Below are 19,844 nucleotides of genomic sequence, written 5' to 3'. Positions count from 1 at the left end.
TCCAAAGGATTCAGCCTTGCAGGTTTATTTAATGGGTAGCTTTCTATCGCCCCAGGGCAGTCAGCCATCTTCCCCACCTCACCTCCTGAGCCTTCAAGAGTTTGCAAGCAAGAGAAAACAACTCAACTCCCAACGACCCTCTACCCATCCCGCCTAGATCTCCGTGCCAGGTTTTTGTACGATGAGAGCTTGCGTCTTCTTTTTCAGGGCGGTTCTTTCCCCTTCTTTGAATGACAAATGGAAAGAGACAGGCTTACATGGGCTAAATTAAAGCTTCAAAGCAGAACTTTGGTAAATAACCATTTTGAAATATACATGTAACTCCCTCCAGCGGGACGAGCCTGAGAACGGAGAAATTCACTTTTTTTTGTGGAAAATGTTTCCTGGATTCCCCCAGGTACCGGGGAATAGTCCCCCTCCCCCCCCCAAAAAGGAGGAACTTTCTTCACTTTTGTAGTATGTAATACCCATACCTTGTATCCTCATCGCCTTGTTCCCAACTCACCCCTCACACTTTGGTGCTATGTGCCCTCCAGGAGCCTGTTGGCACAGTGGGGTAAACTGCAGTGCTGCAGCCAAATCTCTGCTCAAAAACCAGGTTCAATCCCAGTTAGCCAGCTCGAGATTCACTCAGCCTTCCGAGGTTGGTTAACTGAGTGCCCAGCTTGCTGGGCGGGGGTATGTGTAGCCTGCATAGTTAAAATTGTAAACCCCCCCCCCCAGTGCTTTAAGTTCTATGGGGCAGTATATAAGCAGGACACTTTACTTTCTGAGTTCTGGTGACCCCAGTAGGGGTTTTGAGGTATGTTAGCATCTTAAAAAGCAGACATCACCTTGCCGACAAAGGTCTGCATAGTCAAAACTATGGTTTTGCCAGTAGCGATGTATGGAAGTGAGAGCTGGACCATAAAGAAGGCTGACCGCCGAAGAATTGATGCTTTTGAATTGTGGTGCTGGAGGAGACTCTTGAGAGTCCTCTGGACTGCAAGGAGAACAAATCTATCCATTTTGAAGGAAATCATCCCTGAGTGCTCACTGGAAGGACAGATCCTGAAGCTGAGGCTCCAATACTCTGGCCATCTCATGAGAAGAGAAGACTCCCTGGAAAAGACCTTGATGTTGGGAAAGTGTGAAGGCAAGAGGAAAAGGGGACGACAGAGGATGGGATGGATGGACAGGGTCACCAAAGCGACCAACCTAAATTTTACCCAACTCCGAGAGGCAGTGGAAGACAAGAGGGCCTGGCGTGCTCTGGTCCATGGGTTCACAAAGAGTCAGAAACGACTAAACAACAACAACCAAAAAAAGTATTCATGGAATGGTCTACTGCACACAGAGAGCCAAGTCTCTATGGCTGAGCGGAAACTTGAACCCAGGTCTCCTAAGCCCCAGTCCAATACCAGTCCACTACACCAGTGGTCCCAAACCTTGGGCCTCCAGATGCTCTTAGACTTCAATTCCCAGAAATCCTGGTAGTGAAGGCTTCTGGGAGTTGTAGTCCAAAAACATCTGGAGGCCCAAGGTTGGAGACCACTGCACTACAGCACACAAAAAGACAGTGGTGATGTCTTAACTACCTTGCAAGGTGATGTTGGTCTTGATGCGACTACTGTACCTTCATCTGTAAAAATCAAAATGGGAGCATTGAAATACAGAGGGATAGCTCTCTGGGAAAATAACTCCGGGAGTTCCTGGACGTGCCACGGCTGCCCCCTGGTGTATGAGTGGCAAGAGCCAGTTTGCACCTTCCTCGAAGAATAGTTGAATGATTAAAAGCAGCCTCAGAAAGCTGCCATAATATGGAACAGAGCAACCCACAAACAGAGATGATCTTGGACAACCTTTTAAACAGAGACAGCTGTGGATTTATGGCGAATATCTGTATCGAGGCCACTAAGCGTTTGATAGCACCTTGGCTGTCTACTCTCCGGGATGTGTTGTTTTGAATTAGAGATGTTTTTATTTCCAAAGACAGGCTCCAGCTTTACAGTGAATTATCTCACAGCAGATTGCATCCAACGAGAAATAACAGACGGCACCTTCCCCACATAAGACTTGTCTGGTGGATTGGGCCAGAATGGGTTCCCTCTTTAATTCTCAAGCCCGGATGGGACTGGCAGCTGCGGACGTGGGTGCTTTTTGGCACAGAAATGAGGGCAAAGTAAACTCCTTGCTGGCCAATGGATGAGGTCTTGCCCTTACTGGGACTTTCTTCCTGGGAGGCAGAGGTGTAACATCCATGCGAAGCGGGAGTAGGCAAGCGCAGCCTTTCCAGCATTCTCCCCAACATGCCTCTATCACCAGCTCTGCTGCCTGTGCCTGATAGGAGCTGCTGTCTAAAAACATTTGCAAGACAAGACTTGCCCGCCCAATTCAAAAACAGAACCACCCTTAGCTCTTCCAGGGGAACTGGTGTGCTTTTGTTCATAGAATACTGTTTTGTTGCACGTTGTCAAGATGGCTCCTATCGTACCTTAAAAATGAGGTACCTCCAAAATCTCCTGTCTTCAACTGCCCTGGCTCAGCTCTCATAGAACGTAATTTATATACAGTAAATGGACCAGGTTCAAACCATGTAGAAGTGACCATTTCTAGAGAGATCCAAGTATCTCTCAGCCAGCTTGGCTGGGCAAATCTGGGTCAGCCTTCAGCAAAGTTACTTTTTTTCAAGTTCAGATCTGGTTCAATTCCTGGCATCTCCACACAGATCCTTGACAGGTGGGTTATGTTTGATGGAATTTATCCTGCTTGGTGCAAGGCAGCTGCGTTCCTCTGATGGATCATTTCCCAAAGTAGCTCACTTTAGACGCAGTGGAAATCATCCTAAATGCTCAGGGTGAGCCGCCAAACAACTCCAGGATGTTTCACCTGCTTTATCTGGCCCCCACTAGCTTTTACAGTATACCTCTGGAACTCCCTCCCACTGGAGGCCAGCCTAGCCCCATCTTTCCTGTCCTTCCACAAGCAGGCAAACCTTTCTCTTCAGGCAGGCTTTCCCTGAGTGACTTCACTGTTTAGGAGACAATAAACAGGATGGCTTATATTTTGTTGCTTCTAAATCTATTTTCTTAATGCTTTTACCTAACATTAATATGTTATTAAATCCTCTTTAATATTTGAATAATTTACTGATTTTAGCTTTTAATGATGTAAGGTATCTTGGATCCCTTTCTAAAGAAAAAGGCAGGCTACAAATATTTGAAATAAAACAAATAAAGCCCTCTTGTCACCAAACAATTATTTTTTATATAATTCTGATGAAAGGCATGTACTATGTTTTTTTTGTTTGTTTATTTCCATATTTTTAATAAGTTTTTCTTAAAGAATCAAAGATGCCAGAAGTGTAGCAGCATGTTGTGAAACTCTGTGGTATCCCACTCTCGATCATTAAGGAGATGGACGACCGAGGAGTCAGAACTGCCTTCAGCGGATGGATCAATTTCAGATGCCATCAGGTAAAGACAAGGGCAGAGAAACGGTTGCTCTCCTGCTACTACTGAAGAGCAGCTAAAGACCCAGTTAGCTGAAACCGCATGCCATCTTTTCATGGTGTGAGACACCTCTCAGGCTGATGGTGATGGAAGATGGAAACCGTAGTCCAAAATGCCTCCTCCTCTTCTCCAACGATTCCCATTTCTTCTGTAGAAGTTTAGAAAGATACAAAAGAAGACAGACAAACCCACAGGGCTAGAGTAGTGATTCCCCACCTTAGGTATCTTGGGTGTTTCTTGGACCACAACTCCCAGAAACTCCAGCCAAGCAAGCGGATGGTGAAGGCTTCTGGGAGTTGTGGTCCGAGAACACCTGCGTTTCCCAAGGCTGGGAACCACTGATCTATAGAAGCCTTTCCTACAAGGAACTGCATTTGTGGCTTAGTGTAAGGCCAGGAAAAAAAAGTTCGAGAAAAACATACAATGGCTGTGTAAAACCACGCAACCCTGCCCATCTTAAACCTCACCACCACAAAAAACTGGCCCTGCTCCGTCCTCCAACTCTCATGGCATACAGTGGTTGTAGGTTTCTCAGGCTGTTTGGTCGTGTTCCAAAGGTTTTTCTTCCTTTTCGTTCTAACTCTGAAGATGCCAGCCACAGAGACTGGCAAAAGCGTTAGGAAGAAAAACGTTTGGAACACGGCCAAACAGCCCGAAAAACCTACAACAACCATCGGCTCCCGGCCGTAAAAACCTTCGAGAATACTCTCATGTGGCATATCATGATCACACAGATGAATGGAGCTTCTTCCTTCCGACATCCTTGATGGATCTCATTAAAAACATTCAACATATGCCACTGCACTGAGATAAGACATCTCGAGCTGCTTGCTTTGCTATGTTTCTTCGGCAACTTGAGTGCCATGAGCATTGTTCAAATCTGCCATAAACAAAATTCTACTCCCTATCAATTCTGTTAACGGGGGCCAGGGTTGAGGGGGAGAAAAAAGAAATAAGGATGTCTGTTGCACAACGTTATTGGAATAAGATACAAATGCAATACAATTGCTACTTGTGTTTTTATCATGGAGGACTGCATGGTTTTATTACGAAGGTATGCCCCACAGACCATGCCAGTCATGAAGAATAGCTAAGGAGGAGCAGAGTGACAGAAATAGAGAGCTCAGGCAATAAATCTGTCGATTTAACAAATATTTAATTGATATTAACTCAACTGGTTTTTTTTTTGAGGGGGGTTCACTTACCAAGAGTATCTGTTTCATTATAACACTTACAGTTCAAGAATGAAAACTGTTGATCCGGTCCAGTCCAACTGGTATCCAAATACTGACCAAACAAACCAGAACCAACCCAGCCCAAACTGATGTGAAGGTGTATGAAGGTGTTCGCAGGTTTCTGTGGATATTGATGGGTATTTGTATATTTCTGGATGGAAGTGTGCAACTTAAAAATGTAGAAAATAAAAGGCTACGATTTGTGATAATTGAGCTCAAGGAAAATGCGTTAGGGTGTGGAAGATGTCCAACTGACTGGCACAAATGTTCACATCCCTATGCGTCTGAAGACACACTAGCCAGTAGCGGCTGGACCTACATGTTGGCCTTCAGACTACTGGCAAGTGTTAGGTCCATTCACTGCCTGTGATTTGACTCCAACAGCTTCTGGAGATTTTTAGGCTGAAAAGAATGCTGGAAGCCAAACCCTTCGCTTACCAACTGAAGACAAAGATTTACAGTTTATCAGTAAGTACACAAAGGGACCAAGATCACTTTGATTCAGATGCAGATGGGGTGTCTACCCCTTTCAACCACCAGAGGGGGCCAGAGAATTCTGTGTGTGTGGTCCACAAGCCGCCGCGGAAAACGGCCATTGCCAGAGACTGCTCATACCCTTGAGAGTTCACCCAAGGCGAGTTGTCTCCATTGCAGAATCTTTTAGGAACCATTCACAAGACGACTGCACTGCAACAGAGTTGGCACTACACCAATTTGGGGTGAGGGGCCCCGAGACGCTATAAACGTGGCTTATTACCGGAGGGGGGGGGTAGGAGAGCCCGCTTCTTGGCTCAAGGTGGGGCACGGATTCAGACGTTTAGCATTACACCATTTGTTTGAAACAAAGCGTACTGTTTGGAATATTGAGAGCGAAGAAACAAGGATGGCACTGGTCTGGTTTGCTTGAGAAAAACTGCAAACAGTATTACGACTATTGAGAATGTTAAAAACGGAGCAGCCAGGCACACGGTGTGTTCCCAACAGGCAGGCAGGCATGCTGAATCGGGCTAGATCTAATCACCTGAAATGCTACAGCTTTAAGCTCTAGAATATTTCAAAGATGCCTTCAGAGATTTTCCTGTGTGCCCCTACCTACATAGTACATTTGGGGGGGGGGGGGGGGAAGAAGTTAGATTCAAAAACAGATACTGTACGAATCTCAGCCGTAACAAGTCCTGGTTTACTGCACCCACATTATAATCCAGTATGTTTTTTTAATAACTCCCATTCTACCGAGGCCATTCTGGTTAAGGATGATAACAGTTTCATATCACCTAACCTGGGGTGGGTGGAGGCACCCATGTGGGGAAGGTCCAGGATTGTATGCAGCCAATGGATCACATACTATCTACTCCCAGTATCCTGCATCTCTCAATGCCCCATCTCCTCTTCTTGCTTTAGGGATTCACTGTGGTAAATAAGACACACACACCCTTCTCACCTATATTTTCTGGTAAAGCCAAGCAAGCACAATAATTTTCCAAATAAGATTCAGGACATGCAGAAGAGAGATGAGCCATAAAATTATCACAAAGAACAAAATACTGTATTTTACAGCTTCACACTATGTACAACCATCTTTCTTTAACAGAATGTTTTTTTAAAAAACCATGCAAAATACATGGATATACCATCAGACACAAGGAAATTCTGAATTAGCTGGCCGGAGGTGGGGGGGGATTTTAGATTATCCCAGCTAGAAACACGAAAGTTTTGAAGCTAGAGGGCGTTAAGTGAAGGATCAAGCTGGGAATGCTTTTAAAAAAATCTATACACAATGCAGATATATACACTTTTGCATCACCCCCATCCATCCCAACAGGGCTTCAATGAAAACTTTCCTGGTGGACTGTGCACAGAACCCAACAAACTCTACTCACCCACAAACCTGCCACCAAGAAGCTCATCTGTCTGTCTGGTGTGGAAAAGGGTTTCCCTGTTGCTATCCCAGTCTTGTTGCCACATGTTCATATGCTAAACACACTCTCTCTAAATGTTTGACTGTTCTTCAGTATTTTGTGATGTGACATTTCTCTCCCAATGCAATAAACACATTTTAAAATCAACTATTACAAATGAATCTTGTTTTTACTTTCACCAAAGGTCAAGGCAAAGGAACTTCACTGAGGTGTCTGACGTTCTGTCTTACTACAATAAATAGAAAGTTCGGAATTCAAGCACATCCCAAGTTAACATTTACACCTATGGCTGTTATCCAGATTCTCTGCTCTTATGTTACTTGGGTCCTTAAACGCCTGCAATTTTTCAAGGTCCTACACTGTCATACTACACTGAAAATCTAAACTTAACTCTCCATCAGGAAATCGAGCTTTATGGCAGGCCCCAGAGATGCATTCGGTGTTCTCTTGAGAAACTGGAGGTACCTAAGGATTGATTTAGAACCCAATCAAAAATTGATTTTAAATCACTCCATATTTCACTGTGTTAAAAAACAGACTGATTGTATTAGATAGGATCACCAAAAACTCATGTCTGGGAGGCATATTTGGTGAAGACATCAAGGAGACAAATTGAATATTAGACAAATGAAAGACCTAAAAGGACAACCTAGCTGTCAGGTGGTTTTCAGACAATCTGGGTAAAAAAGCTCAGGCATCAAAATAATAATAGTAATAAATGCCTACTAGTTAACGCGCCAATGATCCTGTTCTTAGCACTCCAGAAGCCTGCTGGTAGATTTAAGCACTCACTTTCACTGGTCTTACTGGTACAATACACAGAGGTGTCAGGGGAAGGCTTAATTCCCCCACCTTCTAAATGCAACCATAAAATCTCATTCCTTTTTCCCTCTCAGTCTCTTCTTCCTCTGAGCTCCTTGTAAGAGGAGACAAAGCTCACATGTGTGCCAAGGAAAGACTCTGGGTCCCGTCACGTTGCCAAAGATGAGCAGAGCTTGGGGTCTAGAAGGTGTTCTTTATCTTGGCTGCCACCAGCACCAGGATCTCACCAATCTTCCTCTGCCAATTGCTGATGTCCTTGGAGACCTCACACCACAGCTCTCCATGGCGTGGCTCTGCATTTTCACAACGCTTCCTCACCTCTTCTTGCTGCTCCTATACAGGAAAGAGAATATGGCTCTGGAGTTACCTTAATCTTTTGCATCAGAAATGTCCTGAAGGATGCATGCAGGCAGTGCAATAGCAAACAAGCGTATATATGGAGCTCGGTCCTGAAGGGGAGGTCCTGGTTGCTTAAACCCAAGTGTGCTCTCTTTCCTGATCTCCGCTGATTGCTCCATCCTGTGGGTGCACCTAAGACCCTGAGGCAGTGGGACAGTTCGCCCTCTTCCTAATAATCTCATGCTTCCATGCGCTGAGCTGATTTACAGTGCTAGACCAATGGAAAAACTCAGTTTCTATTTGGCCATTTCCTTCCCTGGGATTCTACTACTCCTCTGCACCAGAGCGCTTTGGGAGGGGCTACAGCAATAGTCAAGGGTTCAGCGCTTGACAGTTCCAAATCAGAAAACAACTCAGGCCCTCAGGCTTTCAGAAATAACGTTTGCTCTGCTTCTGCTTAAGGTCGGGAAGTTGAATGGAAGGATATTCCCATGAACTCCTTCGGAAGGATGGGCAAAGGGTGCAACACTCCAGAACTGCTCCTCAGGGGTCACAGAACGAGCTCTTGGAAGCTTCAAATGAGCTCCAGGGAGGGGAGGCCTGTTTCTTTAGGAGGAACAGCTTGCCAGCACAGGGGGACTATGTTTAGTTAGCTAGCCTTTAGTCTTGCACTGTTTACGTGTTGTTGTTTTTGAAACTATGAATGTAGAGCCTTATCTTCCTTGTGTGGGAAACAAACCATCCCTCCGCCAATGGGATGCCTGAAGTGCTCTGTGAATGTTCCCTAAGAAGCAGATACTACAACCAACCCAAAATGCACCTCAGTCTCAGCATTTAGTGCAAAAGAAGGAAAAGGAAAGCCACCTGGCCCTGGCCATCCATCACCGAACCTTCTCAGACTAGTGAAGTCACCCCAGTGGATCCCAGTAAGTTTGCATCTCTCCCCCTTAAAATCACCTCTGTGCCATGCTGAAGCTCAAATTTGTAGAAGAAAGCCCAGGCGTCACCCAGGTCAGAGTCGATCTTCACTGTCCGGTGGAACCACTCGCGAGCTTTGGTTATTTTACGTTCACTCCAAAACAACCTGGGGAATGGAGAGTTAAGAGGGACAAGTTGAGCAAAGGAGACCAGCAGCACCGTTTCTAACACCTCTAGCAGAGTTTCGGCACAAAAGAACTGGTTCTTAAACAACACAAAGAGGACAACTTTCAGGATCCCCCGTGAAAGCCTGTTTTGCCTTGTAAGGATATCAAGCACAAAAGCTAAAGTATCCTTTCTCTTTCCACAGAACAGCTTCTTTTTCCTAGAACAGCTTTTCCAAGCTGTTCTAGGAAAAGTAGCAAGCCTTTTCTAGCAACACAGACTTGGTTAATTATGCACAGCACCCATTTAACATACGGCATCCACCATAACACATGTTTTAAGGAATCCCGTGGACACGCAGCTCTGATCCAACCCGATGCCAACAGGTGCAATTCTTAGGAATGGGCTCGTTTGCCTTACTTTGCTTTTCTAACCAACTCTGAGCACTGCATGAAAGGATCAGCTCCTACACGTCCCACAAAAATGAACGGGAGAAGCCTAGAAATGATGTTCAGCCGGCTAGGTGCAATACTGAGCTTTAAAACCAACGTGATTCCGAGACCAGCTTGACGCCGCGACAGTAGCAGGACGACGGAGCTCTGTCCACTGGGCTGAATTCTGACCTGTTTGGGATACCCTAGGGTGTCGAAACCACCCCGAAGAGGTGGTGAACTGTGGAGGGGGGAAGCCTGTTGATCATGGGGGGGGGGGGGAACGGCGGTCATCACCGTTTGATCCAGGAAACTCCCCAATCAGCCAATGGGCAGAAACAAGCAGCTAGGAAGCTTGCTTGCAAGTCGTCGGCAGCCGGCAAAAAGAGAAGCAACGATCAGCTATTTAACATCAATGTTATTATCGAGTGATATATATTTTTACAACTAACTGCTTATGATTATCCCTGGAGAAGACAATTCCTATACAGTGGTACCTCGCTAGACAGTTACCCTGCATGACAGTTTTTTCGCTAGACATTGACTTTTTGCGATCGCTATAGCGATTCACAAAACAGTGGTTCCTATGGGGGAATTTCGCTGGACAATGTTTGGTCCCTGCTTTGCAAACCGATTTTTGCTAGACAATGATTTTGACAGCTCCCTCCGCACTCGCAAAACAGGTGTTTTTGGGACCTAAGCTTCGCAAGACAGCGATTTAAACAGCTGATCGGCGGTTCGCAAAGCAGCTTTCCTATGGCCGATCTTCGCTAGACAATGACAATTCTTCCCCATTGGAATGCATTAAACAGGTTTCAATGCATTCCAATGGGGAAATGCTTTTTGCTAGACAATGATTTCGCTAAACAGCGATTTCAGTGGAACGGATTATCATCGTCTAGCAAGGCACCACTGTATACAGAAAAAAGAATCTCCTATCATCTCATCATTTATAGAGCGGCAAAAAATCTGGAAAGAGGGATAGTTGATGCAAAGAAAATAATTTAAAGATTAATGGAACATTAACTACTCATTTAAATACATTTAAAATATATTTTAAGAAGCGGTATTAATTTGGTGTTATAAATCTTAAGAAACTTTTCTCATAAGCTATTATCAGTTAAGCAGCAAGTCTGGACTTATATTATGGCTACATAAAGTCTTTTGGCAGAATGCCCAGAATAGTGATCTTGAGCACTCTACAGCTGTTTAAAGCTTGGAAACCTGTTTTTTATTTCTTTATGATTTTTTTTTATGACTGGCTGGAACATAGACAAATTAACCCTAAAGTGGATTTTTCTTAACTGTACTTTGGGAATCAGTATATTGGGCCAAAGTGAACTTTTTTAGAACCATTTCCAGGGACTTGGAATTTCAGTTTTGGCCGATGCAGAGTTTCAGGAACTAGACTACCAGGACATGGGTACAAACACTGAATTGGACTGTGAAATCTGGGGGTTTTGATCCTCGGTTCAGGCCTATTTGACCAAAGTAGATCCTCTGAAACTGCCCCTGGAGCTGGAAGTGTTTGTGTTTGACTAGCTGGAGTAAATCTGTGGGAATTAGGCCATCAGGCCACAGATACAACCATTGAATTCTGCCTTGGTAACATGAATTTAACCCAACTCTGGGAGGCAGTGGAAGACAGGAGGGCCTGGCGTGCTCTGGTCCATGGGGTCATGAAGAGTCAGAAACGACTAAATGACTAAACAACAACAACAATTTTGGGGGTTTAAATTTTGGTTTAGGTCTATTTGGCTAAAGTGGACTCTTTGAATTGACTCTGGAGATTTGGAATATCTGTTTGGCTGGCATCAATTTGCCAGGGATCAATCAGACCACAGCTAGAATCATCGAACTGGACTGTGATACTTGGGGGTTTCGAATCTTGGCTTAAGCTCTTGGGCAGCTGGAACATAATGGCACAACAAGGACAATGCTGTAAGCCGCCCAGAGACCTTTGGGTAGTGTGGGCCGCATATAAATTAAATAAATAAATAAATAAAATAAATAAATTTGGGGATGAAACAAAATCTACCCTTCAAACAATCCTAGAAATAGTGACATCCCACTACCAAGAGGCAAAATTATTCAAGGAACAGCTGAAGAAGAATTATAGTCAACAAGAGACAGGGAATAACAAAAAAAGAAAATGAGAGTGTGCCGGATGATGTATGCCAATCAAAAGAGGAGCTGGAGGAAATTAATGCAGAAAACCTAAGAGAAACAACTTTAATCTTGTATCCGAGGAGAGTATTAAGGGAAAACAAGGCGAGAAAATCAGTAGAATTAATTTTTAAAAGCCTGGAAGATCTATTGAAGATAGACCAAGTGCATAAAGATCTAATGGAGATAAATCAGATGCACAAAATGGTTTCAGAGGGCACAAAAGACGGCAGAATGCTTAGAGAGACAGAAACAAAAAGTGAAAAAAGAGAAATAAGAGAGGGAATTACTTAGAAAGATGAAAAAAGGAAAAATAAGAAGGGGGCCCTTAATGTTGAAAAGCATGTATATATCTAACTTCGGGAATTGTAAAGGAGCATATCCTTTATATTAAAAAGAATTAAATTGAAATAAGGGAGCACTAACCAGGATAAAGATGTAATATGGTAGGCTTTTTTTAGGTAAATTAAACTATATATAAGATTGGGGCATGGATCTGGATTTACTTTTATTAAATATGTTATTAGAAGATATTGAGAATATTGTACATTATGAAAGTAATATTATGATAGTAGCCAGTATTATATATTAAAATACGTACATGGTTTGAATGTTTGAAACATGTCTGGAATTTGGGGGGGGGGACAACTGGGAAGACACTGAGATGTAAAAAACAAATAATTGTAAGCAAATCATGTAACACGATGTTTGATAAGTACAAATCAAATGCAGATATAGTGAAAAACTAATAAAATGTATTTTTAAAAAACAACGTGTTTCCATCCTCCCAAAAGAGAAAAATTGTTAAAAATGAAAATGCACTCTGAGAGCAGCCAGCCAAGGCCTCAGTGCAGAGTGGTAGTAGGAGACTGAAGGATTGAGAGCCAGAACTTACATGCATAATTCTGAGCTTTCACAATTTATGCTGCTCTCCACAGATCCTGAAATTTGCTCATTAATTCTCAGATTAGTTCCTCAATGAAACAGCTGCCACATTATCTTACAAGGGCCAATTTCTGAACAGCAGGAAGGCAGGCTCAGTCAAAAGCCATCCATTTCAATTTGTCATCATTTAACAGAAAACCAGGCTGACAAGCAGACTTGCTCCACTATGTACATTTTACAGGGTGATGAACATGATTTTAAAAAAGTTTTTTTCGCTGAGAAGGTTAACAAGGAAGAAGCACTGAAGGTCTGACACCTGATGTCCCTTAGATAAAAATCAGAATAGCTCAGAATTCTGAACAATGTACTAGACTTTGCCACTTCTATCAGAGCCTGGAACACTGTTTTCAGAAAGGAACCTGTTAATGAATGTCCTTTTAAAAAACTGATTTTCCTTGGTGCTCAAAAATTAAAATATTATAAGTTGTGTTGCTGATGTATTACTAGCATGACACTTTCAAATGGCCTTTAAAAACCCATTTAAAATTCAAACATTGACAAAAATTATTTCAAACAATATAGAAAGTCATATTAATGAGCAAAGATTTATTACACACAGAGATAACACTGCTGCATTAATATCAAAATGCAAAACCTAACCATTCTAATCCCATCATTAAACCCGAAAGTAGGATGTGATTGGTAGCACTGTTATGCATAATGTGTTACAGTGGTACCTCGACTTGCGAACGATTTGAGTTACGAACAGCTCCAGCCACAAAAAGTTGCTTCAACTTGTGAACGGAGCCTTGACTTACGAACGAAAAAAGAGAAAAGAAACCTTTCCTCCCCCCCCCCTTTTTTTTGACCTAAGTTCATCTTAGGTGAAAAGAAGAAAAAATAATTTAAAAAATTCACCCCCTAGTGGTAGAGTATGAATTAACTGGCTTTGCATTAGTTCCTATGGGAACTAATGCCTCTACCTACGAACAGCACCTCGGCATACGAACGCAAAACAGCAGTTATGGATTAAATGGTTTTCAATGCATTCCTATGGGAAATGGTGCTTTGACTTACGAACGCCGTTCCGATACGGATTAAGTTCGTAAGTTGAGTTACCGCTGTACTTCCAAATTCTGACCTGCTTTGTGGGATTTACACATCCTCCCTTTGGATAACAAGCAAGTACTGTTACTCACTTTGCTACAGCCAGGAGGACGTGAGGATCATGCTCACATTTCTTCAGCGCATCCACACTCTTGGTCTTTCTTTGGGGTCTGGCTTCTAAGAAGATTGCTTCTGACCACAGGATTCCTAAAAGCCAAAAGAGAAGAAGTGAGAACAAATGAAGGCTTCGGTCACGTTATCACTGCTCACAGACAGGCACGACTATTACCTCAAAGCCAGACAAAGAGGCTTCCATAAAAAGAAGCCTTCCTCAAAGCCCCCATTAGTTTTGCTTTCATCTGTCACCAGAAACCTTTTTTAAAGCAGGGCTAGATTTTGCAAAAGGTATCAGCTGTTTTTTTGTACTGGCACCAGTATCAGTTCAGAGCCACCCAGTAAGGGTTTCAACCATAAAATGAAGCCAAGGGTCATGCGGCTCCTGGCAAAGGCATGCCAGCATAATGTCTCTGAAGCCTGCAACCATCAGCTCCACCTCCGGACATCAGAGCCCAGCAGACACCACGTGCTTTCTTAAAACATCAGGTGGAGGAAGTGCTAACATTTCCCCTCAGAGGACCACCTCCTTCCATATGGTCCTACTCAATCAACTCAGGTCAGCAAGAGAGATCACCTTCCTGTTAAGTTCCAGCATGCAGATGGTAGGATCACAGTCAAAGGTTTACCTGTGCCACCCATAATGAGGTAACATCTGGTCTCATGAGTAATAATTTAAATTCCCCTCCTGACTGATCTCCAGCTCAATTTAGCAATTGTCTCAGTAAACCTTTGGAATTACTTCTGTTTGGCTTTTTTGATTTTTTTGGACTAACAGTTTGGGGTTTACTGCTGTTTTGATGTTATTGTTCAATTCGAAATTGTTATTTGGAGACTCACTTCAGTTTACTAGTTATTTGTCTTGAGTGCCCCATGTTCAAAGTGAAAAGCTAGGATAAAAAAAAACTCAAGATCTATTCATAAAATAAACATTGAGACACCAGATACCAACATCCGTTGGGAATTCAACATGCATAGCAGCAATTCAGGGAACAGAAAATATACAATGTCCAATGTTTCAAAACAACCAAGAACAGAGATCCCAAAATGTGACCTGAGTGGTTGCACCCTGCCCTCTTTCTCACATGCTCTGCCAGAAATGTTCTATGCAAAGATACACCTTAGGATATCTGTGAGAAGTGGAGAATATAGAATGAGCAACTGCCCAGCAGGATGCTTTGCAGACTGGAAGAGGCTGCTTGTGGTGAATGCCATTTGAGGAATGACCAAACAGTGTACCCAAAACCCCTAAATGTGACCTGAACAGATGCACTTTCAGTACCCTTGCAATGGCGCTTCATCCTGCATACAGTCCCATGTACATGCTCTATATCAATACCTTGAGTCTCTTCCTTTCATTTCATTTCAAACACTATATTACTATACTGTGGTGCCTCGACTTACGACCATAATCCGTTCCAGAAGATGGACGTAACTCGAAAAAGTCGAAGCACCATTTCCCATTGGAACGCACTGAAATGCAATTAATCTGTTTTGGCCGAAGGAAAAAAATCACCAAAAAAAATCACCAAAAAAAAAAAATCACTGCAAGACTCATTGGAAACGCAATTAATCCCTTCCAGCCGGGAAGGGGGGGGGGGAGAGAAGCAATCAAGCATGCAAGGCCCATTGGAAATGCACAGAAAACAAACAGAGCAGATTGGAACTACAAAGAGAACAAAGGGGGGAGGTTGGAAATGCAAAGAAAACCAAGAAAACAGCGAGGGAAGCATGTAGGACCCATTGGAAATGGGGAACCCCCAAAAAGCAACCAAACCCCCCCAAGACCCATCAGAAATTGGGGGAAACCCAAAAAGCAACCAACCCCCCCCAAACACATCGGAAACGAGGGGAAACAAAAAAAAAAATCCCCAAGACCTGTTGTAAATGAGAAAAAACTCCAAAAAGCAAGAAAACGCCCCATAGGAAATAGAGGGGGGACCAATAAACAAACAAACCCCCAAAGACCCATCACAGGAGGCACCACTGCATTAAGGATCTTGCTGTTCATTGCTAAAAACCATTTTTCAGTCCCTCAGTGTAGATCAAAGGTGGGCAAGCTCAGGGGCCAAATCTGTGCCCACAGTCCCCTCTGCAGGCCACACGAAGCTCTGGATCACTGTTTCTAGTTTTATTTTTATTTTTTTACCAAAAAGGGGGGGGGCTGGGAGTGGCCTTCGTGAAATCTTTCAGAGTGCCTTTTGCATTTTTAAAAATAGCTCCTTTTTTCCACCACAGGGTGCTCTTGGAGGCTGATATATCCCATGAACCACACTTTCCCCATCTCTGGGCTAGGCAGACCTGAACATTTCCAATCCCTTCATTTAATAAATAAGGAGAGAAAAACACAGGAAATCAGCAACCACACTGCTCCTTACATTCAGTGACAGCTATTAGATTTGGTATTTTAACTGCAGCAGACACAGAACTGCACAGAGCATCACCCAATGCCTCTCTGAAGATAGGCAAATGAGTCCCCAAACAACCTTCTAGAGAGAAATCTGTCAAGACACCGAAACATGTGCTGTCTGGAACGGGTCTGATGACGTTCAAAGCAGAACAAAGGTGTCTCTGTAGAGGCCTGTCACAGAGATGCAGCTTAGCAGACCAAAAAGAGAAGCAAGGGGCTTGACACCAGTCCAGAAAAGTACAAACGATGCCACTGATCTCCCGGGGAGTTTTACTTTCTCACTGTGGAGGGTAGGGACACAGTGGACAGCAACAACAACAACAGCCACTGGTTAAAAGCCTTATAGACAAGGACTCTCTCCCCATCACCCCACATTAATTCTCATAGTCTACTACTATTTTGTAGGCACATCATTTCCATTGGGTAAAAATACCAGCTGTTTTGTATACTTCGATATATTTGCCTACTGGATTTTAATGTACACAAACAAAAAATATACATGTGATGTTCACAGGAAAGCATTCAAGGCTTTACACACTTCTCCTTTGTTACTATGAATTTTACATTCAACTATGTGGCAACAAATGAGAAATTTATTTTTATGCCTGTCAGAAGAGAAATTTGCTCTGAGAGAGCCCAAAATTGTCCGCTGCCACCAGAAAGCCTTATGTTAGAAAAAGGCACCTTCACTCTACCTAGCACAAGGTTTCATAAAAGGTAGGAGACTAGATCAAATACAATGAGTGGACAGATGCCTAGATATTGTATTCCATAGTGATATTGCTGTACAGAATAAGGAGAGCTGGTCTTCTTTTTTATTTATTTATTTATTTATTTATTTATTTATACATACCCCGCCCATCTGGCCTAAAAGATCACTCTAGGCGGCTATTTCCCTTCAAAGGCCGCCTCCTGTAGCACCAGGAGCCGTTTACATCCTTTGGATCCATGCAACAGCTACCATGTTTCCTCCACCTCCGTAACAAAACCTACTAAAAGCACCAGCAGACAAGCTCTATTTCATCTACCACATTTTGGTAGATGATCCAGCCCTGTAGTCTGTCTGTTTCCTTCTAATGCACATGTACATTTGCACGTGCATTCCTATGTGTTTTGAGTTTCCCCAAACACACAGGGAAGTTCCATATTATATTTTGGTAAGTCCTAATTTACTTCAAAAGTGTTAAACAAAGGATCAAACAAATTCAAAGTTGAAAGGAATAATGACGTGTGGCAGTCTTTCACAAAGTGGGTGCAGCGCTGAACCTCCCGAGGGATACCATGGGAAAGAGAAAGGAACACATAGCAAAGTCTCTGCCCCCCCCCCCCATCCGAGCTTCTCCACAGTGTATGGCAGTTCCGATCCCGACCAACTCCTCGGCTTGCCTTGCTCTCGCCTTGCCTGCCGGTGCCAGCACCACCCTGGCGGCTTGCTTGTGGGTGGGCTGGCCTGTCTCCTGGAGCCCATGGAGCCGCCTGTCTCTGACCCGCCCAGCTGCAACTCTGTGGACCATGGAAAGTGGGGCTGGTGGGAGGAAGGTGGACACCCCCACACACACACACAACACCATGGTTGAAGCCTTTGCAAGAGGTGACCTGGGCCTGTTCCACACCCCTCCACCTACTTCCTGCAGTAGGCGAAGGGGCCGAGCCGCCAGGGGTGGGAATGGGTAGGGGCAAAAGCAGCCCTTTCTGCCTCTGCCTCCTTGACAGGTGCCATGGCCTGGAGGCTGCCTTGAGGTAGCAAAGGAGGAGGAGGAGGAGAGATCCCACCCGCCCCCACCTGAGACTGATGGCCCAGGTGAGTGGACTGGGAACTGAACCTGGGGAGGAAGATGAGCCATGCACAACAAAAGGACATCCTATGCCCAGGATCAGGGAGGAAAAGGAGCTGCAGGTTGAAAACAATTGGGAACCACTGATGCATGGGATACGCTTTCCAATTTCATTCTGCCCAACTGTGGATAAAAACTCCACAGACAATACAGAGGGGGCTAACAAACATTACCGTGAAAGGATGGAACAGAATGATACTTGGCTGTTGCACAAGGTGTTTGGCAAGCACAAATCCTTTCATGCACATACTCCAGCCAGTTTTAGCATGTTTGAGGGGCCCTTCAAGAGTGTTGCTGTAGTCTCAGAAGTGGGCTTCTAGCCATCTGAGTTTATTCTTCTGCTGTCCCCTCCATCCATTCTGGGTTTTGCATACATCCCTGGAACAATCAAAGTTGCCCACCCCAGCACTAAGGCACAATGAAGAGCTAATGTTCCTTATTTCTTAACTCAAACAGATTATTAACCCTCTGCTGCCTGACATCTCCTTAAACTTTCAGGTTTGAGAGGTGTAGCTTTTCCACTTCCAGTCCCAATTTGCATTAATCTAAGTGTAGAAATATACCTATGCTGCGGTTACTTCTGAAGAGTGAAGAAGGCCAAATCCATGCTAGGGATCATTAAAACGGGGATTGAAAATAAAACGGGCAACATTATAATGGCATTTTACAAAACGGTGCAGTTCTGGTTGCTGCACCAGTATATAGTATATCCAGGTACACACAGTTAGACAAACTCTTACATTAGGAATATTAAACATATCCAGCTTCATTAACATAATGTTGAAAGGCCAAAATGTATCATGATTCTTAAGAATTTTGTTTTTAAATTGGTTAAAGCAATGATTTACATGAAAAAGGAAAATGATTCCTCAATTACCAGAATTGGGACATTCCTGCAGCGCCTTTGCCATCAACGTATTGGCTATGTTTTTCAGGCCAGCTCTGTATTCTAATCGCACAGACTCCAACCTGTAGGAGGGAAGGTGACCCAGCATTAAGATGTTGTGAAAGCGAGAGAATCCTACAGAAGCACACCAAATAAAACAGAATCCCTGTTGGATTTCGTACTCACCACAGGTCTGGGTTCTTTGGATTCTTTAGACGAGACTTCTCCAAGATGGCCCTGGCTCGGGTGAGCTGGCCAACCTTCTCTTCCAGCCTTGACAACAAAAGCCAAAGGGGTATGGAAGCCGGGCATTTCTTCAGCTGTTGGGGCAAAAGAAGAAAGTTGTGCTAGAAAGAGAACTGGGCAGAATGCAGGAACCTTCTCTTTCAGTGTGAAGATTAAAGTGGTTTCCTTGCCACCACAGAAGAAAAAGAGCAAACAAGAACCCGCTTTTCTTTTGATAAATTTTCCCCATTAGTCTACTACACGCTGAGCACATTTTTAGAGATCCTGGCTGAACCAATCAGGCACTTAAAATAGCCCTGCAACTTAGTCACTTTCCCAGAACAAGTCATTAATTTTGTAGCAGAGAACTGCTGAAGCTTGGGCATAACAGAAAATGCACAAGAATATTATCCTTCCCCCCCCCCCCAAAAAAGACGTTCAAACATCTGGTAAATTCCTAGCATTTATCTGCAAGGCTGATGCAGTGGCTGGAAAGAGCCTGACCGGGGAAACTGACAATGGCTGCTCTCCTGTTGCTTCACACACTGGGTAGCAGAGATGTTTGTCTCTTTTCCCTCTAAACAGGGCTTGGCGATTAATAGAGCTTCTGGATAACTGAAGGGCTTAGGTTTCTGGCTGCAGAGCTGGAGATTGGGAGTTTGATTCCCCACTTGTGCCTCCTTGACAGGGGCTGGGCTCAATGATTCATGGAGTCCCATCTAGCTCTGCAGTTCCATGATGATGATTACAATCTTTGGTTATTTGGGTAAAGGACTGTAAGCATGTTCTTATACTTTTCTGTTCTAATATCAGCTGCATTTTAATACTATAATAAAGGATACTACTATTGGTTTTAACTACAATGTAAGCCACCTTGTATCCCAGTTTTGGGACAC

The 19,844-nt window shown here is 43.7% G+C and overlaps 1 protein-coding gene across 2 annotated transcripts in view; it reads right to left on the bottom strand.

Moving 5' to 3' along the window:
* Positions 1–6,250: 6,250 nt before the first annotated feature.
* The window catches only part of PRPF6 (pre-mRNA processing factor 6), a 40,773-nt gene continuing 27,179 nt past the window's right edge, over positions 6,251–19,844 (bottom strand). For both annotated transcript variants that reach the window (XM_072996711.2, XM_072996712.2), the window contains exons 17-21: positions 18,910–19,043; positions 18,715–18,806; positions 13,571–13,685; positions 8,764–8,890; positions 6,251–7,800 (exon numbers count right to left, since the gene is read on the bottom strand). In XM_072996711.2, coding sequence (XP_072852812.2) covers positions 7,648–7,800; positions 8,764–8,890; positions 13,571–13,685; positions 18,715–18,806; positions 18,910–19,043 — 621 coding nt within the window. In that variant the 3' untranslated portion in view covers positions 6,251–7,647. The remainder of the gene's footprint in view (positions 7,801–8,763; positions 8,891–13,570; positions 13,686–18,714; positions 18,807–18,909; positions 19,044–19,844) is intronic.

The sequence above is a fragment of the Pogona vitticeps genome, chromosome 4 (assembly GCF_051106095.1).
Source record: "Pogona vitticeps strain Pit_001003342236 chromosome 4, PviZW2.1, whole genome shotgun sequence".
Taxonomy (NCBI): Eukaryota; Metazoa; Chordata; class Lepidosauria; order Squamata; family Agamidae; genus Pogona; species Pogona vitticeps.
This window is presented reverse-complemented; position numbering and strand designations above follow the sequence as displayed.